This window comes from Cyprinus carpio, chromosome B23, assembly GCF_018340385.1.
Source record: "Cyprinus carpio isolate SPL01 chromosome B23, ASM1834038v1, whole genome shotgun sequence".
Classification (NCBI taxonomy): Eukaryota; Metazoa; Chordata; class Actinopteri; order Cypriniformes; family Cyprinidae; genus Cyprinus; species Cyprinus carpio.
This window is the reverse complement of record NC_056619.1, coordinates 7,507,134-7,532,553: the sequence shown is the minus strand read 5'-3', so window position 1 is coordinate 7,532,553 and position 25,420 is coordinate 7,507,134. Positions and strand designations below refer to the sequence as shown.

Sequence of the window (25,420 nt, the reverse complement as noted above, 5' to 3'; positions counted from 1 at the left end):
CACCGGAAGCGCGTCTGTTGTTGTGCCGGAAGTGAAGCGTGTTGTCGGCAGCGCAACGATGGCGAGCGCTACAGCGAAACAACCCGCGAAAGCTGCGAGCAAAGCCGCGTCCGGAGGAACCGGCGGGTCCGCGGGGGGAGCTCCGGCGATGCCGCTCGCCTCTCCGCTCATGGGCGGCTTGAATAAGAAGAAGAAGCCGTTCCTCGGCATGGCTGCACAGCTTGATAAACCAAAACACACATACAAAAATCAAGACACCAAAAAACACACACAACAAACAAAACACTCTCAAAATAAAAAAAACAATGCATCAAAAAAATAATAAAAAAAAATAATAATCATAATAATAATAATAACACGCATGATTTTTCGGCAGCTGTATAAAGTGTTATAAAGCTGTGTTGTGTTGTTTCGTTGATGTGTAATTTGTTGTCTTGATGTTGTTGTAATGTGTTACGTGTTGTGTTGTGCTGTGTTTGTGTGTTATTATAGTAATATGTTATGGTGTTTTATGTTGTTTTATGTTTTGTAAATTACACTACCTTGAAAAGTTTCCAAGGCTGCATTTATTTGATCAAAAACACAATAAAAACAAACAGTGATATTGTGAAATATTTTTTACAGTTTAAAACAACTGCCTTCTGTTTGAATGCATATCAAAATGTTATTTATAGCTGTGACGCAAAGCTGAATTTTCCAGTTACTACTCCAGTCTCCAGTTCAAAATGAAAGTATTTTCAACAGTTATAATAAGAAATGTTTATTGAGCAGCAAATCGGTATATTAGGTTGATTTCTGCAGCATCATGTGACACTGAAGACTGAGTAATGATGCTGAAAATACAGCTTTGCATCACTGAAATAAAATGCATTTTAAAATATATTCAACTAAAGAAACAGTTATTTTAAATTGTAATAATATTTCACAATATTACTGATCATGCTGTATTTTTGATCAAGCAAATGCAGCCGTGGTGAACATAAGAGGCTTCTTTCAGTTACATTAAAAATGGTAACTATTCCAAACCTTTGACCGGTTGTATATATATATCATAGTATCTTGTGTTGTGTTCTGAGTTGTGATGTGTTGTGCTCCTCAGTGCCACCGGTTTCACCACGCGGTCAGATATCGGTCCCGCTCGTGATGCCAATGACCCCGTGGACGATCGGCACGCACCCCCTGGGAAGAGGACGGTGGGCGATCAGATGAAGAAAAACCAGGAGGAAGATGAGGAGGATCTGAATGACACGAACTATGATGAGGTGCGCCTGCAGTTGATCATGAACTGTGCTGAGGAGGGTCATGCTGACCTGTTCCCCTGTGTGATTGCATGCAAAAAAATATACATAGTTATGTTTAATAAATGCAAGGATTGATTGAGACCACATTTGTCCGACAGTGAAAGGAAAAGCATTTATTTTATGTAATTATATTAGTAACTTTTTAAGATCTGAAACTCCCTGTGTGCTGTTATCTTGAATCTCTTCCTCCGTGTCTAGTTCAATGGCTACGCAGGCAGTCTGTTCTCCAGTGGGCCGTATGAGAAGGACGATGAGGAGGCGGACGCCATCTACGCCGCACTGGATAAACGCATGGATGAGAGACGCAAAGAAAGAAGGTGAGTGTGATCTTTCTTCTCTCATCTGCACTTGTTGGTTTTTAATGTAGAGTTTCTTGGCTTATTTTGTTGATGTATCTGCAGGGAGCTGCGAGAGAAAGAGGAGATCGAGAAGTACCGTATGGAGCGGCCCAAAATTCAGCAGCAGTTCTCAGACCTGAAGGTGTGTGTGTAACTTGGTGGGCATTGTCTTGCTGAATTATGATTTGTTTGTCAAAATGTTTCCCTACTTTGTCCTATAAATAGTATTTGGAATTTTAAAGTGCCCCTATTATGGGTAATGAAATGTTCATATTTTGGTTTTGGGAGTCTACAACAACAGGTTGACATGCATGCAAGGTATGCAAATAATATGCATTTATTTTTACCTTACTTGCTCAACGACTCCCAAACGATTGCTCAACGATTCATTTTTCCAAACTCATCCTTAGCGTGACACTAATCTGTGGTGATTGGTTGATTGTTCTCATTTTAATGTCATCTTGCCTGTAATTATGCCTAATAAAGCAGTGTTTGTGAGCGCAGTGCTGCTTGGTGTACAGTGTTACCGGGGAAACAGCTATTTTTACCACTCCAAAAGTGCCACCTAGTGACAAAGAATGAATTTGCATTTTCATTCAGACCAACGCAAAAAGACCAACAAGTGGGCGGGGAATATGCTAATATTTCATGTCGAAGTCAACATGAAACAGCTTGGGATTCGTTTTAAAAACGACTCGTTTCAATGATTCAGAGTCAACTCTTTCTTTTGAGAGACAATAACTTTATACATGGTGCACTTTTAGATTTTTTTTTAAAACTTTGCAGGATGTTTTCATTCACTTAGAGTTGTGTTACACACTGCATGAACGGTAATTTTCAAAAATCCATAATATGGGCACTTTAATGTTACTAAATAATAATGGTAAAAATCAAAAGTTGGTGTTAAGAATGTTTTTTTACTCTCATGTACACTTTTTTGTTCCAAATTTTGGGCTCAGTAAAATTTCTATTTGAAAGAAAATTATATTTGAATTGAATGACACATTTAATAGATCAGTAGTGAGAGTAAAGACTTTTATAAAAACAAAACATTTAGTTCATCAAGGAATCCTGAAAAAAATCAGAATATTAGAATGATTTCTGAAGGATCATGTGACACTGAAGACTGGAGGAATGATGCTGAAAATTCTTTGATCACAGAAATAAATAAAATTGTAAAACATATTCAAATGGAAAACAATTCTTTTAAATTATGATATTTCTCGATATTATTGTTTTAACTGTATTTTTGATCAAATATTTGGAGTCTCTTGAGCATAAGTGTCTTCTTTCAAACCCCAAAGTTTTGAACAGTAGTACAGATCCCTGCTGTATTATTTCTCCGTACAGAGGAAGCTGGCTGAGGTCACAGAAGATGAATGGCTGAGTATTCCTGAGGTTGGTGATGCCAGGAACAAACGTCAGAGGAATCCCCGTCATGAGAAGCTCACGCCTGTGCCGGACAGCTTCTTTGCCAAGCACCTCCAGACTGGAGAAAACCACACCTCTGTTGACCCACTGCAGGGGGTGAGTAACATCCCGTCACCTTTCACAGGTGCATCATTGCCTAAAAAGAAAATATGAATATAATCAGAGCACAATACATTGCCTTAAAGAATCCATTGCACTTGAAGATTTCATTGCAAAATATGAAACGATGCAATTTCTAATTGAGCTGTTTCCTTTTCCAGCAATTTGCTGGGCTAGCGACACCCTTCCCAGGGGGCTTGAACACACCCTACCCAGGAGGCATGACGCCTGAAGCTGGAGAGCTGGACATGAGGAAGATCGGACAGGCCAGGAACACTCTGATGGACATGAGGCTCAGTCAGGTGATGCACCACAGCATTTAATTGCAAACTGCATTATTTTGAAGAACGCAAGACGTTTTAACAGAGTCTTTGTTGGTGTCTCCAGGTGTCTGACTCTGTGAGCGGACAGACAGTAGTTGATCCTAAAGGCTATCTCACCGATCTCAACTCCATGATCCCCACACACGGAGGAGACATCAGGTGCCGAGTGTTTTACCCTCATGAGATTTATATCTGGGCAGGCTGTGCTGCTTTTTCTAATGTGATTGTGTGTGTGTGCAGTGATATTAAGAAGGCCCGTCTCCTCTTGAAGTCAGTGAGAGAAACAAACCCTCATCACCCGCCCGCCTGGATCGCTTCTGCTCGTCTGGAGGAAGTGACCGGGAAGCTGCAGGTGGCCAGAAACCTGATCATGAAAGGCACCGAGATGTGTCCCAAGGTGAGGCAGAAATAGAGGAGGAAATGATGTACAACTAAATTAAGTCCCTGATATACTTATTTTTTTTTATTATTTGTTTAGAGGTAAAGGAAGTTTGAATTATCTTAGCAGTGGTTCACTGTTTGTCAACATCCCTACACCACACTCTCCGTTGAGAGCGGATATGTAAATGTTTTGTGCTCTTTCCTCTCAATAACAAAAATAACAGCCGTTAAGAGAGCATCTGATCATAGTTGCTATGTTTCCATCCACCTGTTTTTATGCACAGTTTGGAATATCGCATGAAAAACTGCTGGATGGAAACACCAAGATGTGCATACATTTTAAAAATGTGTATAAAAAAAGTAAAGTATGACGTCTGAAATGTTGTTTTGGTTGTTCTGAAATGCCTGAGCAAAGTGTTTTTTTGTCATCGAAGTATTTCTGTGTAATTGTCTTACACGACTCGTTCCCAAACAGTAGCATCCACCTCCGAAAGCAATGACCGCATTAATTTTGTTTCACCTGCTCACTCTGAGGAGCAAGTTATTCATCAGATTATTATATTAAGTGGCTCCTCCTACTTTTCTTGGTGCCAGGTTATCAGGAAGTGATGATATTGTTCTCTTTGATTCATCGGATGGAAACGGTGCATTATTTGCAAATGTTTTATGCGATATTCCATTAATGCGCATAAGTTAAAATTTGATAGAAACCTAGCTAGTGATGTGGACATGTTTGCACCAGCTCTGCAATTCAGCACACTTATAGCAAGCAACTTTAGAGTATTAAACATGGGGAGAAAAGTGTCGGTGTCACATTCGATTAGATTTACAACTTCAGTTTCTACTATAAAGCCGCTTGTCAGTGTGTGATCAATTTTCTCGCATCTGAATCTGACCTTGATGAAGTGATCAGAAGAAATGTACCAGAGTAGAGTTGCATGTCAAAGAAGGCGGAGCCCCAGAGCCACACCCACCTATAACATCATCATTGCAGACCAATGGGAGTCCGAAGGTGTTTACTAGCCAGTGCAAAAATTTTCTAGAAAGTTCATTTTGGCCTGAAATGCATTCCAAACAAACTTAGTTTTTGTGTTATAAACGGCATCACACCAGTTCTTTCTTTTATTTCGCTCAAGGTAGGTGCAAGAAACCTTGAAGAACATTATAAATGGGACTCTGACAGTAAAATGGTTTAACTTAGGATGTGACCCCCTTAAAGTCTTTTTATTTATTTATTTATTTATTTTTTTTTGTGGGACATATTCAGTTTAAAGAGGTTGGTAAGCAAACTGTTTAAGAGTTGACTTCTATATATTTTGACAAAAAAAAAACAGACAGTTCTCATCTCTGTTTCATAGAGGATAGAAGGCCATACAGGTTTGGAATAACGAAAGGGTGTGTAAATGATGACAGAATTTTATGTTTTGATTGAATTGTCCCTGTAAAGTAAAAAGGAAGCGCTTTACTGTATGTCCAGTAGGGGGCAGCGTGTGTACGAGCCATTGAAATTTTACAGCTTTAGGAATGTTGTGGTGTTGACAGGTTGCCATAGTGATCCATTTACAATCTGCAAAAGCCCGCTTCCCAAAATGCTATAAATATGGTTCAAGAACAACATGTCATGTAAACTGTGCCAGTCGATTTGTCTACTATGCTGACTTTGGACTCGGAGAGAAAAAACTGGGAATGAAAACACAGCGAGCGGAAACAATGTCAGGCCCCTTTGCTCTCAGTGTGTGCACAGCTTCATCAAGTGTTGGGAAACTCCTGCAGGCTCATTACTCAAAGTTGAGCTTCACAGTTCAGCAGCAGAGCAGTGACATGGCTGTGTCTCAAAGCTTAAGAGAGCTGAAGACAGGATGTTTGGACAGGATCAGTACATTTAATCATCACGCCTGTGAAGAACTAAAATGTTGCCTTGGCAGCTGATTCTATAAATCACTGAGCATTCATTTTTAATAATTCACCTGCTTGTATTCAGTTATTCATGTTAACTGTTGGAGCAGGGCTCCAGACTGTGACTAAAATGCTTGAAAAAACAAAAATGTTTCAATTGTAAGATTTCGTAATTTAAAATCTAGTCACCACTCCACAGTCAGGCAGGACTCATTTGCAAGCTGTTTTGTCCAATCATGAAAAAATGAACCAAATGGTAACTATTGTTATTAAATATTAGTTAAAAGAGTATTTTATAATAAATATTATGTGCAATTGTTTAACATATTTTACAAATTATATTTGACATATAACAACATACAAGGTCCAAAACATAAGATTTTCCAAACAGGCAGAAATATTATTACATAGGGTCATATGAAATCCAGTAATTTTTTTTCCATTTTTTTTTTTTTTTTTTTTTTTTTTTTTTTTTTTTTTTGGTTTAATTTTTCAAGACCCCCCCCCCCCCCCCCCTTTAATTTTTCTATTCCGGTTCGATGGTGAAATCAAATTTTATTACTCAAAAAATCTTGTCTAATTAATTGAAATTATGAAACTTACACACAGTAACAGTAATTTATTAAAAGCATTTTTAAGGCCCTATGAAATGTTTTGGTTTTCCCAAATCCAGTTTTATTAATTTATTTACTTATTTTTTACCAAATACTGTGTTTTCCATTATTTTTCTGGATTCCATTTCAATGGTTTCATTGAATTGTAATAATCAAAAGCATCCTTAATTAGTGGATTTTATATAATACATGATTTATTATTATTTTATTTATTTATTTTCAGAAATACTGTTTTGTATTTACATTGTTTTCTGCTAAATACATTTTCTGGTAAATATACATTTCTGTCAAATATTCCTTAAAAAAATGTATTTTTAATAATTATAATTATACTATCATTACATTAAGTAATATATTTGTCACAGTTTCTTCAAGTTAACCAAACTTTTATTTTGTTACATTGCTGTGAAGACCTTTAAGTTTCTTATTGTGTGATATGGCGATATTTTTCTTAAAAAAAATGGTAAATGCTGATGAAGTGACTCTCAGAGCAGTTCTAGAGATCGTTTATGTGTTCCTGTGCTCACATATTGAGGGGCAGAGGCTGAAAACACAGCGAGTCTCACGCGCGATTCTGTATCTTATCAGTCTGCGCCATTCATTCACACAGAGTCAAGCAGAAACATGCATAACTTCATGAATGACGGTCTTTATTAACCAGTTCTGAAACTAAATAGATTTTGTTTTTCTTGAGCCCTGCTGAAGATGTTATCTGTTCTGAGTAACTGTGTCTTGTTAATATAGAGTGTTTATGTGTGTGTCTTATCTTCATAGTGTGTGAGTGTGTAATCTGTGCTGTGTTTTGTCTGTTCAGAGTGAGGATGTTTGGCTAGAAGCCGCCCGGCTGCAGCCTGGAGACACGGCGAAGGCAGTAGTTGCCCAGGCTGTGCGTCACCTCCCTCAGTCTGTGCGCATCTATATCAGAGCCGCGGAGCTAGAGACAGACATCAGGGCCAAGAAACGAGTGCTCAGGAAAGGTCAGTGACTCTCTGTCTCTTTATCTGTCTGTCTCTCTTCCTCCAGTCCTCTTTAGGTTTCTCTTTCCACTGTCACCTGCTTTTTTTCTGCCTGCATACCTGTGTGACAGAGACAGATGAATTGTTAGTTATGTATGAAAACTCTATCAGTCTCAGCTTGTTAAAACGTCCCGAATCTCCCCCTTGTAATGAAGTATCTCTTTAAACAGACTGACGGTTCTACTTCATCAATGTCTCTACCTTGATTAGCTTGTTAACGCTATAAAGTGATGTGGAGCAAGTTTGTCATTAAAAATCCAGTTTTAGTAACAGTTCGATTATAATTAATGACGTGATTTGTATGAAGTGTTTGTACAGCAGTGGTTTTTACATTTTCTGGAGAACGTTTGAGTTCTTGTCCATTGAAATTGGCCATTCACGTGATTCTTGCAAATCTGAGGAGTGAATGTGTATCTGAAGGGAACGCAGTTTTGATGATATCTAATTTTTTATCTCACTGCCATATGATGCCTAATATTAGTGTTTATAAGCGCAGCTCTGCTTTGTGTGCATTATTCTTATTTTTTGTATATTTTACTGTTTCTGCTTGTCCATAAGTGCCACATGTTGTCAAAAAAGTGAAATTTGCTTTATTAATAAGCCCGTCTGCAGTTTTTGTTCAGACCAATTATGTATAACATGCATAATTATTTATTAGGCTGAAATTTGTGGTTTATCATTTTATACAACGTTTTCATTTAATATTTGAAGTCTAAGGTTCAAGTTGTTTAAATCTTAGTTTTTACAGTTTAGGATGTTACCATAGACATTGGTGTTGTTTCAAAGCAGTGTTGCTTTTCTTTTGTAAACATGCTCAAGATAGACATCTTTGAAAGTTGTGCACAAGCCTCGTGTTTTTTGCAGCTTCTTGTGCCTCAGCACTGCATGTTGAGAACTTGTTAAATGTGTAAAATGTCAAATACACTACCAAAAGGTTTTGAACAGTAAGATTTTTTTATGTTTTTAAAAAGAAGTCTCTTCTGCTCACCAAGCATGCATTTATTTGATCCAAAGTATAGCAAATTTTGAAATATTTTTACTATTTAAAATAACTGTTTTCTATTTATATTTTAAAATGTAATTTATTCCTGTGAGTGTCATAAAGCTGCGTTTTCAGCATCATTACTCCAGTCTTCAGTGTCACATGATCCTTCAGAAATCATTCTGATTTGCTGCTCAGACATGCTTATTATTACTATTATTATTATGATGTTGTAAACAGCAGAGTAGAATTTTTTTTCAGGTTTCTTTGATGAATAAAAAGTACGTAGGAACAGTATTTATCTGAAATAGAGCTTAAAGCGTTTCCTTGGTTTCTGCTGTAAACAAAGCAGCGCTGCACTTATGAACTTTAATATGCATTATACAGAGGCAAGATGAAAAGAAAAAATACCATCTAAACTTTTCTAAAGACTGTAAGTTCCCCTCTGACATGCATTCATATAAACTCCTACCCTTAAATGAATCGCGATTTGTTTAGCATCTCAGCTGATTTGAATCATCACATATTTGAATCATTTTTTAACCGGCTCGCGGTAAATCGTTACATCCCTAATGATATCATGCAGTGGACCTCTCCAGACCCCCACGAGTCAATTAGTCTCTTAAGAGGTCCGATAACTTGAACTGTTTATAACCGGTTAGTTACGGTTGCAAAAAAAAAAAAAAATGATTTAACTCATTTAACTTATTTGTGAAAAAGGGTTGTTATTTAGAGAGATTGTTCAAATAATCCCAAATAGAAGCAATGTGATGCTTGCTAATTTTTGTTTAATTATTAAATAACTCATGTCTGTATACTTTCTTTTTTTCCCGATGTCTACATGTCTCCACAGCTCTGGAGAATGTGTCCAAGTCAGTGCGTTTGTGGAAGATAGCTGTTGAGCTGGAGGAGCCAGAGGACGCAAGGATCATGTTGAGTAGAGCAGTCGAGTGCTGTCCTACCAGTGTTGAGGTACACACAAACAGTCTTCATCAGCCAGAACCCATAAACCTTTTTATGGCCCATAAATCAGGCTGCTCTGACAGTGCTGTGCTTGCCTTCCGTAGCTCTGGCTGGCTCTGGCCCGATTAGAAACCTATGAGAATGCCCGTCGTGTTCTGAACAAGGCCCGTGAAAACATCCCCACTGACCGCCATATCTGGATCACAGCTGCCAAGCTGGAGGAGGCCAACGGCAACACACAGATGGTGGAGAAGATCATCGACAGAGCCATCACCTCCCTCAGGGCCAACGGCGTGGAGATCAACCGCGAACAATGGATTCAGGTCTGTGTTTCATCTTTAAGAGCTCAGTGACAGACAGATTCCAGTATGGACAGGATTAGGTTTCTCAGTTAACCCTCTGGGGCCTCAGGGTGTTACGGGGTCCTGGAGAAGTTTTGACATGCCCTGATGTTTGTGTTTTTTTCAGTTGCTTATAAACACATAAATGGCTAAAGTCTAATAACACTGTAATCAGCACAAACTGGGCTACAGTAATATGTGAGCAGCATGTATGTACATGATTGTGTTTTTGAGAAAGCGACGTTTATGCGTGGTTAGTGAAAAAAACACAAATTTTGAAGTCACTGAAATAAGGCAATAAAACACCTAGAGAACATTTGTTCACAAGTCTTTTGAGAATAGAGTTTGAAGCCTAGAGTTTTTGCTTCAAAATGATGTTAAAATCATCTTGATTACTCGCTCACGGAAAACAATATATTGATTCAAATTTTTTAAGACACTTTTTGTGTAGGAAAGGTATATGCGAGAAGGCATCAACTATTATACATAATGCTGTGATTCACACCTGAGAAGACAAAGGCCTGCATAATGAGCTGCATAATGAGCCTTTCAGCCAGGTGTGTGACTGAGAGAGAAGAGTTACAAGAAAGACTATTGGATTATAATGCCAATAGCGCGCTCGGCGCGTGGGCGTGGTCACATTAGATATAATGAAGGGAGACGAGAAAGACTGGACATCTCGTTGGTTTCATATGGATTACTTTATCACAGAATATTTGTTTTCGCCAGCACTTGTTTAGTTTAAAAGTAGACATGTCAGGCTTTCTATAGATATCTCTCTCATGTCTCTTCGTTGAGTATTCACTGAGTTACAGTTCATTTTAATGACGTGTAAGGATCCACCCGCCAGCCCAAAAAGCGGAATCCAGCAGCCTGGTCAAAGGTTTAATGCGTATTCGGTCTTTTATTTGCGCTTCTGAATTTATCAGGATTTAGTTTGAATTTTAGTCTAGCTCCATGTTTAATCTGACTACAGTTTCACGTGATCATTAAATTTAGGCAATATTTCTATCAAAAGCTGATCACAGATATCGATTGTTTATTAATTTAGATATTTGAGTATTCTGAAAATCCCATACTTTCAATTATTCGTTCACTGCAGACCCGGTATCACTTTAGAAGAAACATTTCGGCCGATTGAATGCTCTTCCCGGACACAAACTCGTCAGTTCTGATCTTAAACATTGGATGCAGGGTAAATATCTACCTTTAAGTCGGTCGCGCCCAGCTTACTCGTACAAAAAGCATAGTTTTTATATATTTACGAAAACTGCAACTTATTTAAGACAGTGATAGTCAGAAATCGAAATGGACTCAATTGATGTGCCCCATGCTCCATCTATTAAACCTTTCGTATGAACAATCCTGAACACAGATTTGAGGTAATGCCTTCGTTTTAATCTACTAGTAATACTGAATTAAGAATAATGCAGAATAAATCAAATATAACAATTTATTATCAGTCAGGTAAAATTGTATCATGCCAATTACATAATGAAAATAATTATAAGCCAATTTAGAAAGGATAGTGTAATTGTAAATCACATTGTAGTTGTGTTACAACTTTGCTCCTGCACAAAGACACTGTAGCCAGTGATCCATGCAGGAGGCACACAAATTTAACATAGTCACACATGTAACAGTTATCCTAATTTAAGACACATGGTCTAAAATGCATAGCAAAGCACTCAGGTGTTTTAGAGAATAAACTTAACTAGCCAATGTGTACATGTAGTAGCACAAACAACTATACAGTGTGCTCTGTAGGCACAATGTGTTTAACACAATCACATAATAGTATACCTGACTTCAGGAAGATACATAGTATGGAGCATATGAAATACACTCCACACTACGGGCTTTCTGGCAACAGAATCGCACAGTAGTGTTTTGTCACTTCCCTTAAATACTCAGACCAGATAACAAAGAAATCGTCAAATCAGCTGTAAAAACATAAAAAACCTTTTGGTTTTTTTAGGTTCCCGTGGTCTCATCAGGGTCACACCTGGCTGGAGATAAACATTCTCAAAGACCCCTAAAGGGGGACACACCCCCTCCTCAGCAGAACACAATTCTACAAAAGTTTTCAATCTTTCTCATAATATAAATGACTACTTTGAAATTGAGACCAATTTACCAATCGCACAAACACCTTTAAAATGATACCAAACATGAAAAGTTTACAATCATGAATCCTGAAGATATAGTAAATGTTTTATGTGAGCGTAACAACTTTTAGTTGCCTGGACCATGTGCCCTGGGGAGAAGGATGGGTGAAGGTACCAAAGAGCAAATGGTCTTTCTTCCAGATCTTCCTATCTGTTTGTTTGGCTCCACGAGGAGATCAAAGCCCATTGGTTTGGTGCATCTGCATTTGCATTGCGAGAGTTCCTGAAAGTCTGGCTTCACAAATAATTCATTTTATAAGGAAATAATTTCACTCCTTACAGACGCGTTTGTATGAAGATCACCGCAGACAAAGGCTGCAGACAGCACACCCTGTTTGTTTTCTTTATTTTAAAATGCACAAAGTTTTGTTGTTGTTATGTGTGGATACAAATAAAAGTAGACCCTTTACAGATTCGATTGATGTATTGCTCTTATCTGTACAATCAAAACTGAAAGTGTCATTTAAGTCCTTTTTGGAGTTTTCAGGAGAAGATAGCGTTAGTCGGCCCCGAGAGGGTTAAGTTGCATTGACAAATATATGAGAAAGCTAATATTATATCAGGAAGTGTTCATTCAAAGCTGATGTCTGTCTCAGGATGCAGAGGAGTGTGATAAGGCTGGCAGCGTGGCCACATGTCAGGCTGTGATCAGAGCTGTGATTGGGATTGGCATTGAAGAGGAGGACTGCAAACACACATGGATGGAGGACGCAGACAGTGTAAACATCCTCTCACCTTTACGCACCCACATTCTGCTTTCATTCAGCACCACATGTTTGTTTATTACAGACATTTCTGATTTCATATCTATGATAACAACAGTTTATATCAGAAGATTTAAAGGGATAGTTCACCCAAAAAATGAAAATTTTATGCCTTTCTTGTTTTATTTCTCCTTCATTTTTTTTTATTTGATTATGGCTCTTGAAATGGTTCATGCATCTGTAGTTTTTGACCTCATTAAAGCCGTTAAGTACATAGTCTTGTTTTCTCTGATTTTCAAATACTTGGACAGCACCAATGCACACTGTTACTGTGATGATATCTGAAGCTGATTGTTTGTGTTTTGTTGTAGTGTGTGGCTCATGGAGCTCTGGAGTGTGCGCGGGCCATCTATGCTCATGCGCTCCAGGTCTTCCCCAGCAAGAAGAGCGTCTGGCTGAGGGCCGCTTACTTTGAGAAGAACCACGGTACACGGTGAGAAATACTCACTGGCTCTCTAGACACAGCTGAACAGAATTGAATTCTGCATTTATTGGCTGGAGGCAGGAAGGCATTTGAACTTGCTCATTTAAATTGACTCTAGATCATTACACTTGCCGTTATTGAAGCCTTTCTGAAACCAGTTTCATTTAGAGGCACCTTCATGTATTTAGACACTGTTATATAATCTAATCCTTTGATTATATTCCACAGTTATGTTCATTATTTTAAATAACTCTCTCTCTATTTCTCAGAGAGTCGTTGGAGGCTCTGTTACAGAGGGCTGTGGCTCATTGTCCTAAGGCTGAGGTGTTATGGCTAATGGGTGCTAAATCGAAATGGTTAGCTGGCGACGTTCCTGCAGCCAGAAGTATCCTGGCTTTGGCTTTCCAGGTGAGTGTCGCACCCCGTCAGCTCTTCAGGCCCCATGACTGCATTATTAGTTGCAAGCATCATTATGGATAACACCGTAGCATTGTAATGGTGAAGCAACAGCACAAGATATACTTCTTTGTACTGGATATTTACAAAAGAAATACTTAATTCACTCTCTTTTATTTATTTTATATGCACTTTTAATAGACTGTTAATCGATATATTATGGTGCAAAAGTTTAGGGATGGTAAAAATTTTTTTTATATTTTAAAAGAAGATATCTCTTATGCTCATCAAGGCTGCATTTATTTAAAAAAAAATGTAAATGCAGTAAAATTAAAATATTATTACAATTTAAAATGACTTTTTCTATTTTAGTATGATTTAAGATGTAATTTATTTCTGTGGGGAATTTTGACCATGGTTACTCCAGTCTTCAGCGTCAAATATGCTGATTTTGCTGTAGGAAACATTTCAGATTATCGTATATTTTTGTGGAACCCATGCATATATTCAGGATATATTCACATTTATTTGATGCATAGAATGTTCAAAAGAACAGCATTTATTTGAAATGTTGATATTTTGTTACAGTATAAAAGTCATTACTGTCTCTTTTGAAATGAGATTCATTTTGATTCCCTCACAATTAGGTGTGAAAAAACAACAAAAACTGTTGATTCTGAAAGAGCACCAAACATGCAAGAACTGTATGCAAAACGTCAAATTAAAGAAGCAGAGCTCTAAACTGCATATGAGTGCTTATTTCCGGAAACTAATCAGCTTTTACTGTATCTTAAGTGTTCACTGGGACGATGGCCAGTAAAAACTCGTCCCTTCTCTTTCTCTTTGTGTTAGGCTAACCCCAACAGCGAGGAGATCTGGCTGGCTGCCGTCAAGCTGGAATCGGAGAATAACGAGTACGAGAGAGCGCGCAGGCTGCTGGCCAAGGCCCGCAGCAGCGCCCCCACCGCCAGGGTGAGCGGGCCCTTGAGTGTCAAATAGATGTAACCGCTGCTGTGTCATGCTGGGGACACCCGTCTGCTGGGAACACATCGTTTCGGTTCTGCATGTTATGATTTCTCTTGTTTTGATTGCCAGAGATAAGTGAAGAGATCAGTAGATGAGGGGTGAGTCACCCTGCAGAAGTGATTGTGCAACACTAGTGGGAAGACGATTTACAGAGGCATGCCTAGTGAAAGTCCTTTGCCCGTTTTGCTGGTATGCATATCAGGATTGTGCATGAAGACTAGGCTATGCAAGATGAGGTTAAGTTCAAGGTTGCACTAATATTTCATCTAAAAAGTGGCCCACTGACGAATTGGACCACATTAGGCGCCATCTCATATGAAGGGTTAAGTTGTGTCATCACTAGGCATGGGCCGATTACCGGTTTCAAGGTATACAGTGATTTGAAAATTTCACTGTTTCAAAACCACTAATATTTTCCATTATACCACTCCTGCGGTATGCGCTGTTCTCCATGTCTCCTCAGAGACTGAAAGAGCAGGAATCGCTCAGACTGAGTGCAGTGTAGAGAGTAACACTGACCCCTCCTCCTCCTGTTGGTGCGAGCGAGCGGTCAGTCACGTGTGTGTAGGATGGCCGAACTTAAGACTACTTAAGGTACACTGCACATTCAGCGTTTCTTTCCGTCTCATGCACAGCTCGACACATGCGCAGTACCACAGGGTGCGCGGTTGTCCGTGAGCCCTCTTGATGATGAAAATAACGTAATGGCGACGGTGCGCGGACGGCCGAAATATACTTTGACCTTTACGCAATCGGCAACCGGCCGTTTTTTGCCTTACTGCAACTCTCAGTTCTGGACTTGCACAAACTGCATTGCAATGCATTCATTTTCCTAAATGTAATTTATGTGAAAATATGAAGTCGGTTAACGCCCGTTAACACAGGCCAGAGACGCTGAAGATGCACAGAGAAAAATACTGTAGCAGGCAGATCACTCACTGTTCATGATGCATGAACTATTGGAAGAAAATCCTCAATACTGATTTGGGGGTTTATATGAATGTGTTTCCGAGGGAAGCTGACTGTCTTCTCAAAAGTTTACGTGGTATAATTTCATAAAGCTTGTCAGAACATTCTGTTTTTGCTTCAAATTGGGTTATTATTAAATCAAATTATGTGTTTGATTATTATTATATAACTAATGATATGAAATTATATAAATGATATGTATATGAATTATATAACTAAAATTAAATAACTGTAATTACATATTTAGGTTAAATAAAGATGTCATTCTTTATTTCTTGCTTTTTAGGAAACAAATCAAAGAAAAAAGAAACTAATTCGACTGTTTCTAATATTCTATATGTTGCTCAAAAACAAAATGTGTCCAGCGGGATTTTTATTTTATTTTTTTACCCAGTCATTTAAAAATAACACATTTCAGAGCTGTAACAACAATACCGTTATACAGTGAAACCGTGATGTTTTTGCTTAAGGTTATCATACCGTCAAAATCTCATGCCGGCCCTTGCCTAGTCATCACTGAATGTGACTCATTTTCATTTCAAATTAGAAAATAACAAATATTTGCTAAAGCACACTCCGGTTGCTCTGCACAACATAATTATATTAAACCATCAAGGAAAAAGCTTTAATATTCAGAAACGTTGTGTAACTCTATTTGAAAGATTATTGTTCAGCTTAACCGCTGACTCGGTTTACCCCAAAGCATCTGACACACTTTTCCACACGATTACTCTTTTAATAAGATGCTTAATTATAGTATAATTAACATACTGTAAAATATTTTTTTAATAGTGTATAATTTCATAATTCTTTAAAATAATTTAAAAAGAATTATTAAATGCATAATTTAATACTTTTTTGAAGTTTTAATATTTTGAATTCATTTTTATTTTTATATTTTGATTTCATTTTAGAGTTATAGTACTTTAAGTCCATATCATTTTTATTAGTTTTTACTTCAGTTTCAGTTCTTTTAGTTCTTAATACAAGTTAAACTAAATTATGTTCACCTTGAAACTTGCTGAAATAAGTTTACTTTTTTCAATATTTATTTAATATCACTTAATGTTTGGCTAAAGTAAGATTATTTTTTTTTTCAATGTTTTTCAGTTAAATGTAACAGTCACTGATATTTATATAATTTATATACATTTAGACAATTTTATTTATATATATATATATATATATATATATATATATATATATATATATATATATATATATATATATATATATATATATATATATACATATATATTTGTTTTGACATGAAATACATTCAACCCTCCATGAAAGTTTATGTATGTTTTTGTTAAAAAAAAAAGCAATAACTGTCATATATGATTTCTAAATCTATTGTCATATGCAGTTATTAAGGTTATTTAACCCCACACTCCCATAAAGAAACCAAAAGCTGTTTTAGACTTTGCATATAAAGTTAAGCAGTGAGGTGTGACTAAAATGTCCTTGAAAACCCCGATGTTGACTCTGCGTCAGAGAATGAACATGTCTGCCTGTCATGAAGTCAGATTGTGACAAAAGCTGATTGTGTCAAACGAGGTCTGTTAGTGGATGGTAACCTCCTCACAGCAGACCTGCTTGCTCTTTACACTATGAAGAAGCGTGAGATTTTTGGGAGTAAATGGCGCAGATGTGAGGTGTTAGAATGGCCTCTTGCCTGGGCTTGTTTAACTCTTGGCTCCAGGAAAGATTGTCAGCATCTAGACAAATATCACAGGATCAAATGTACCTCAAGCACTTGGCAGGATTCCTCAAGTGATAATGTTATCAAAAAAAAAAAACACACACAATTATGTTTTTCCTGCATCTATGGAAACTAGCCATGTGAGCTTCATGCGGGAAATGGATTATGAAAATCTCCCTGGCTGTTTGTTTGCACTTAAGAACACCTTTATGCATTTTACACGTCCTTAATAAAAGCTGTTAAAAGCTTAAATGAGTTGTCATAACTGTTTTCTGTGTGCCGCTCGCAGGTGTTTATGAAGTCGGTGAGGCTGGAGTGGGTGCTGGGGAATATTGACGCAGCACATGAGCTTTGCACAGAGGCCCTGAAGCACTATGAGGATTTCCCCAAGCTTTGGATGATGAGAGGACAGATCGAGGAGCAGTCAGAGAACATCGATAAAGCACGAGAGGCCTACAACCAGGGAGTACGTTTATGAGGCTCTAGAGAAGATGCCTTACTTTAATTTAAAAATGCAGAACCTAATTCTGTATATTATTAGGAACAAGCGTTTTTCAGTGGGAATGTGTGATAATATTGATAATAGTGTTCCTCTGCTGGCTTCTCTCTGCTGTGTCCGTTCAGCTGAAGAAGTGCCCTCATTGCATGTCATTGTGGCTGCTCCTGTCTCGGCTGGAAGAGAGAGTCGGGCAGCTCACACGCGCTCGAGCCATCTTAGAGAAAGCTCGCCTCAAGAATCCACAAACCCCTGAGATTTGGTAAGAAACCATGCCAAATTCAGTGCTGTTATCGGTAACCAAAACTAAAGCTATTTAGCTGTAATATGTTTTATTACACACTAAATGTAAAAAATTGAAATGTTCTATTGAAGTTACTCTGCAGTTAAATAAAGCTACATTACAAAAGCTAATAAAAGCATGTAATGAAAATATAAGATTAAAATTATTGTATGTTGTATCGTGGACTTTATATATTATCATACCGTGAGATTTCGATATCGTTACATCCCTAATTGTATATGAACATTAACATAACACTGGTCAAATGTACTTGTACTTCAGTACAAAGCCTATACGCAGAAGTAGCGAATGGTACTTTTTCAATGTTTCTTTACGACAAAATTAATATGCAATGGCACAATGATAAATTCTACTATGACAGTGGCTTAGCTAATGAATATTAATGAGGTTGTGTTGACGTTGCCACAGTATACTCCAGAGACATTCAGTCACATAACCTAATTAATATTCATGAGTAATGCCTTTTCCATTTGCTAGCTTCCTAGCAACTAATTAGTCAGCAAATCACTTAAACTGGGTATTAAGTGTAGGGATTTCCAGTCACCTGAACCAGCTTATCAAGGTCTTCAAGATTGTTAGAAACTCATTTTAGAGCTAAACTCTGCTGGAATGAGCATGCAACTTCCTTAATATTCGTGAGCCCAGCCCTCATCAGAGTAGCACGTGTACATTCACCTCTGGGTGCTGTCTGATTGACAGCTTGGCATGAACAACTTGGATCCATCTAAGACTTATTGACAGAACTACTTTGCATTGAAGGGTACATACATTAATAACTTGACAAGTCCTCGAAAATCTCACCAAAACATAATGTAACGTTAAATGCAATAATCTCAATTCCTGTTGCAGGCTGGAGTCTGTTCGACTTGAATACAGAGCGGGATTGAAAAACATCTCCAACACACTCATGGCCAAAGCCCTTCAGGAGTGTCCTAACTCTGGTAAGCCACGCTTTCTCCATCCCTGAACGGATCCCTCAGGAGCCTCTGCACATTTTCACACCTCAACACTCGCTTCCTCCTGTCAGGCATCCTGTGGGCTGAAGCCGTGTTCCTGGAGGCCAGACCTCAGCGCAAGACCAAGAGTGTTGACGCTCTGAAGAAGTGTGAACATGATCCTCATGTACTTCTGGCAGTTGCCAAGTAAGTCTCCTGACCGGGCTCTTGCCAAACTTCTCCCTGCATTAAATTCCAGTTAACCCACCCACATTCCGCCCTTTTTTTGGCTTGTTTGACAAAAACAGTCTGAAGTTTTTAGTTGCATTTATACCATCTCTGTGTTTGTGTATCCTGCAGACTGTTTTGGAGCGAGAGGAAGATAACGAAGGCTCGAGAGTGGTTTCTGCGGACGGTAAAGATTGAACCAGACTTGGGCGACGCCTGGGCGTTTTTCTACAAGTTTGAGCTTCAGCACGGCACAGAAGTAAAAAGTTTTGCTGTTGTTATGCAATAAGACGTTAACTAGTTTAGGCACAGACACTTGGAATGAAATTCTTAATTCAAAAATGTAAATTCAGTCATTTATTCATCATGTCATTTCACTGATTTCTATCGTGAAAGACAAAAAGAGATATTTTGAAGGATGGACTGCTGACTGTGGTGGTGTTCTGTCCCTCAGGAGCAACAGCAGGAGGTGAAGAAGCGTTGTGAGAACGCCGAGCCGCGGCACGGTGAGCTGTGGTGCGCTGAATCCAAACACGTCCTCAACTGGCAGAAGAACATCGGAGAGATCCTGGTCCTTGTGGCTTCAAAGATCAAAAACACCTTCTGAACTCTGGGACTAATAGCAGATTCACAAATCTGAGCATGTTTGGTTTAGCAAATATGTTGTTTTTAGAGAATCTGTGGACAAGGTTTGGTTTGGTTTTGTTTTTTTTCTACAGTCATTTATTATTATTATTATTATTTTTATTTTTTTCACTTTTAATGTGTTTCAGGGCTGTTTTCACATGCTGTGTATGTTCAGGGTGTTGTAAAGTCTAGTCACTCCAGAGATATGAGTCCATTTTGAACATTAATATCTGACACCCTCTTACTCTGCTTGTCATTATGCTAATGTGTAAATGTGCTGCTTTTCAGAAAATAAATGAAGTCCAGTCTGTTTCAGATGTCAGTGCTCCTGTGCTGGTGATTTTGGTGTTTCTCAGTCATCCTAGTTTTACGTTGGCTTGATAAATCCAGCATTCTATAATTCTGCTTATTTATGCTGTTTTCCTTTTTAAGTCATTTATTATCTCTAACAGTTTCTTCTAAAGCTGTTAAGCTACATCCACCAGTCATTCAGCATCTTCTGAACGTAGTTTTTCAATCTGATTGCACGTTTTGTTACATCAATGGATGCTCTGCAGTGAATGGGTGCCGTCAGAATGAGAGTCCAAACAGCTGATAAAAACATCACAATGATCCACAAGTAATGCACACCACCCCACTCCATCAGTTAACATCTTGTGAAGTGAAAAGCTGCGTTTGTAAGAAACAAATTCATCATCCGGGGCATTTTGTCTTCAAACCATTGCATCTGGTCAAAATAAGAGTCGTCTTTAATTGAATGTTCCAGTAAAACATCATCTGGTCTGAATCAGGAAAGACGGATCATATGAAAACAGTTTGTTCTAAACAAAGGAATTGGATTATTATGTATGTGTATTTTGGCCAAAAGTGATGGTTTGGTTAAAAATGTCTTAATGGTGTATTCGTTTCTTACAAACATGCATCTTTTCACTTCACAAGATGTTACCTGATGGATTGGAGTCCTGTGGATTGTAGATTACTGTAATGTTTATATCAGCTGTTTGGACTCTCATTCTGACGGCACCCATTCACTGATGAGCAAGTGATGTAATGCTACATTTCTCCAAATCTGTTCTGATGAAGAAACAAACTGATTGAAATTTTAGATATCTACTAATGATCTGATGATATAATATGCGTAAGGTTCAGAAAAAGTAGATTAAAGGTGGACCTTCTGTATGGGACCCCTACCTGGGATGACCCTGACTAAAATTAAACTTACATAAATCATTACACAAAATATATATTTTTTTCTGATTATAAGCACTGGGATTCAATCAAAGCGAATGTGAAACGTGCATGTAGTGATTTTATCAGCTGGACACAAACCACACGGCCACCCTGAACTACTCTACGCGCCGAAACCGGACACAAATGTCTGGACACAATCAAAGTTTAAAGGGTTTGTCTGGACACACATAAGTCCGTGTAAATAAAGAGTCGTTTCCTGATCACAGCCGTGTCCGATGAAGAATCAAACCTTCACTCAAGCAGCGGACCCTTCAGTGCACCAGCTTTATAAAGTGATCTCCCGCCGAAACCGAAACAAAGCGCAAAGTTGATTGATCGCGGAAGTTTTCTCGACTTGATCAGACTAGAGATCTGGTGAAACCCAAAGCGCGATGCCAGCAGCGCATGACGGCTGAGACGCACTTCTCTCGCCAGCGCTGGAATGGACGCGCCTCTCGCCGGAGCACCAGCTCAAACTAGACCTAAAGCGCGTATTTAAGGTTGTTGGGTTCTTTTGCCTCGCTCGGACCGCTGTTGAAGTTTTCTGTGAGAAACATGTAAGAGGCGTTGGACGCCGCTGGACCATGTCCATCTTTCCAAGCCTTGACTGGTGCGCGCCAGAGTCCCTCATCATCCCATGGTCAATGGTAAGATCCCATGCATCATTGCTTCTGTTCTGAGTCTCAGTCCGCAGATACACGGTTTAAAGACAATACAAACAGAGGGAAGTGTCGTTACCAAACTGTAAATTAACCAGGTGGAGTCCAGAAATATTACGCGTACACGTGCGTTTAGGTAGCTGAGTGACAAAACGGCATGATTTTATTTAAAATACATATATTTTTTAACTTTTATACATGCTTATGTATGTATCAGAATATGTGTTTTACTCTTCTATCATATAAATGAAAAACCTCAAAAACATAAACTGGTCCAGTACCTCAACACGACCAAATTAACATAATATTGGTCAGGCAATAGTTAGAAAAAGAAGGAATGAGAATATGTGCATTATTATTTTATTTTTACTTTTATTGGTTTAACGCCTCAATAATATCATCTCTGTAACTATATAATCTATTATTATATTTAGTCGGAGTTCTATTCAGAATGTGACTCATGCTTTTTCCACTTTTCACAAATGACTCATGTTTAATAATATGACCATAATAATAGAGGCTTTAAATCTGGTATTTGTTTTTTATGTATCAGAATTATAATATCTGGTATGATATGATATAATATAATAATACGACAGTAATAGAGCCTGTATAATGTTTTTTATTGTAGTTGTAGGCCTACGTGTGTGTAATGACATGTTTTATCCTGTCATGTGACTTTATAACAGCCATATAGCAAATGCACTTTGATTTTTATAGTTGACAAGTCTGTATAAAATACTCAGAAACTCTGCATCGAGTATATATATATTGTGTTGTGTGCAGTGTGTGAACAGGCCTGCTGTCTGTGTGACTGTCATGCTGCTGCTCGCAGCGGCCCACAGTAAACGTGCCTGTGATTATACTGCCATCATCAGCACCTACAGGGCTCTCATCCTGGTTGAGCTCCAGAACCTGGTGAGTGTTGAATCTCATAACCCCAGTCAAACTGACTGTGTAGTCAACTTCTAGTATATCTGACTTGCTGTCTCTGTCTGATCTTCTAACATGTTATATAAGCATTTACAGTGTGGAGTGAGATTATGTGTGTGTGGTCCCTTGCTGCCCTCTTCTGGTGACCTGTAGAAGATGAGTGTTTTGTTTCTCTCTCTCTGCCAGAATCTGACTGGTGCATTTGACTTGTCAAAAGAAAAGGACCACTGTCCGTCTGAGAAGGTACAGCCACCTGTGCATGGCTACATGTATGTTTCCGTAACACAGCGCTTGCTCTTTAAAGTCTTCAGAGACGGCTGCCCCTGAGCTGTTTTCTGTTCGGTGGTGTGTTGATAATCAGTGTGTTTTGCTGGCAGGTTCACCGTATCCTGCGATATATCTATAATATGACCCAGATCTTCAGCTGCTTGAGTGAGCGGCAGAGACAGCATGCAGATCACATGACGAAGGTGGTGGGACAGATGGAGCTGCTCATCACACGAAACTGCCGCAAACCAGAGAGACTGGTAACATATTTGTCTGTCTGTTTGTCGACCGGATAATCAAAATAAAGTTGAGCTTAATAATTCTAAACTGAAATGAATAGGATCAAATGATCTAGAATTTTGTCTGTCTGTCTGTCTAAATAAAGTGATTTTGAATAACTATATTTATTATTAACTGTATTTATTTATTTATTAAAGTTAATCTGAATGATTATAATCTGAAATAAACATAGGATGACATGATTTAGAACTGTATTATTACATAATCAAAATAAATTTAATCTGAATACTTATGATCTGAAATTAACTGATGATGTTCTAGAAATGCATTTGTTTATTTATTTGTTGATTGAATAATTAAAAAATATTTGTTTGTTTGTTTGTTGATTGAATAATCAAAAAAATGAGAATAATTACAAAATAAAGATTATAATCTGAAACAAACAGAGGATTACATGATCTTGGATGTGTTTATTAAATAAATAAAATTAACTAAATAATTATGATCTAAAATAAAAATAGGATAACATGATCCAGAAATGTATTTGTTTATTTATTTGTGATTGAATGATCAAAATCTATTTATGTTGATTGATTTGAATAAAATAAAGTTATCTGAATACGAACTGAATAATGATAATCTGATGTAAACATGGTTTAGAAATGTATTTATTTATTTAATCAAAATAAAGTTAATCTGAATAATCATAATCTGAAATACACAGAGGGGAAAATGATCTAGAAATGTATGCATTTAATACATTTTTTAGGAATTTCAATAAAAAGATTTTTGTTTGCTTGTTTGTTGATTAAATAATGAAAATAAAGTAGTGTTGTCAAACAATTAATCACATCCAAAACAAACATTGTTTACATAATATATGAGTGTGTACTGTGTATATTTATTATGCATATATAAATACACACACATGCATGTATATGTTTAAGAAAAATATGTTATGTTTATATATTAAATACATTTATATATAATATAAGAATATAAATATATACATGTAAATATATTCTGTGTGTGTGTGTGTGTGTGTGTGTGTGTTTATATATACATAATACATAAACACATATACATATATTTTATTTTGGATGCGATTAATCATTTGACAGCACTTAAATAAAGTGAATCTGAACTATAATAATCTGAAATGAAGAGAGGATTTAACATGATGTTGAAATATGTATTATTTTGCAGGCGAGTAGACGGAAAAAAGCATCTTGCAAACCAGGGAAGAAAGCAAAAGGAAGACAGCGGCGGAGAGTGAAAATGATGGGAATGCTTATAAACTGCTGGCAGAGGCTGCTGAGTGTGACCGCTTATTAAATTACAGCATACACAGGTCTCAGTTCAGCTCCACTACACATTATTTAAAACATTATGCACATTAACTTTCCCTTCATCGTTATTTATTCACTTTCACTTTTTAATAAAAAAGAAACACCGAGTGTTTTGTATAATACTCCTTCGGTGTAATAATAAGCTGAGATTGTGTCGAACACGTAAGACATTGTATGGTTATACGTTTCTACTTCTGGTTGTATATCTTTTATTTGAGAGCACTTATATATGTTTTGTGTATAGCAAGTTTAAAAGCTATTAAACAGTTACATGCACAGTTAGATGCACATATACACATGGACACTCACATCTGGTGCTGCACATTGAGCCAAAACTACAACTCTAATAATTTAAAGTTGACAACGTTATTCATGTTCTCATGGTTCCAATGCTAATAATTGTACATTCACAACATAATTACTCAAAATAAGCTGTCTCAGTAACTTATCTCCTACCTTTTTTTAGTGGATTCATCTTTTAAATCGTGTGTTGGGTAGAAGAAGGTGCTTATTTGTCTGAATTACTTTGAAGTTTTATTGGATAGTGTATTGGATTTTATTGGAAACTGTCAGACATCAATTTGCTGCTTAGGTGCTGCTGATTTGTCTTGTTTTGTTGATTCCTTCTGTAAGTCCACTTTTTCTGTAGGTAGATTTAAAAATAAATTAATAAAAACTCTGAAAAGACTCAAACAGTGGCATGTGTCTTTTTCAAACTTTATTTTATTTTATTTTATTTCATGTTATGTTGTTTTAGGTTATTTTGTTTTTTATTTTATTTTATTTTATTTCATTTTGTTATTTTATGTTATGTTATGTAGGGTTATTTTATTTTGTTTTATGCTATTTTGTTTAATTAATTTAATTTAATTTTGTTATTAAATTTATTTTGTTATTTTCATGTTATTTTATGTTGTTATTTTATTTAATGTTTTGTTATATTTTGTGTTATTTCATGTTATATGGTTTTATTTTATTTTAATTTTATTTTGTTTTTTAATTTATTTTATTTTGT

The 25,420-nt window shown here is 37.1% G+C and overlaps 1 protein-coding gene across 1 annotated transcript; it reads left to right on the top strand.

The window, feature by feature from the left end:
* On the top strand, positions 1–20,044 carry LOC109076308 (pre-mRNA-processing factor 6-like). The gene is made up of 21 exons (XM_042750178.1): positions 1–224; positions 1,081–1,262; positions 1,500–1,618; positions 1,703–1,781; positions 2,990–3,166; positions 3,331–3,471; positions 3,557–3,651; positions 3,733–3,889; positions 7,198–7,360; positions 9,235–9,353; positions 9,449–9,667; positions 12,450–12,572; positions 12,929–13,050; positions 13,311–13,449; positions 14,290–14,409; positions 17,427–17,603; positions 17,762–17,895; positions 18,787–18,878; positions 18,965–19,079; positions 19,233–19,359; positions 19,555–20,044. Exons 1-21 carry the CDS (start codon positions 59–61, stop codon positions 19,705–19,707), a joined length of 2,919 nt encoding a protein of 972 aa, XP_042606112.1. The 5' UTR covers positions 1–58; the 3' UTR covers positions 19,708–20,044.
* The last annotated feature ends 5,376 nt before the right edge of the window (positions 20,045–25,420 follow it).

Bases quoted from the DNA above. Each gene is read 5' to 3' on its own strand.
- LOC109076308 (XM_042750178.1), top strand. From the start codon at position 59: ATGGCGAGCGCTACAGCGAAACAACCCGCGAAAGCTGCGAGCAAAGCC. The intron at 3,890-7,197 runs GTGAGGCAGAAA...TTGTCTGTTCAG, and splicing joins GCACCGAGATGTGTCCCAAG to AGTGAGGATGTTTGGCTAGA. The intron at 18,879-18,964 runs GTAAGCCACGCT...TCCTCCTGTCAG, and splicing joins TCAGGAGTGTCCTAACTCTG to GCATCCTGTGGGCTGAAGCC.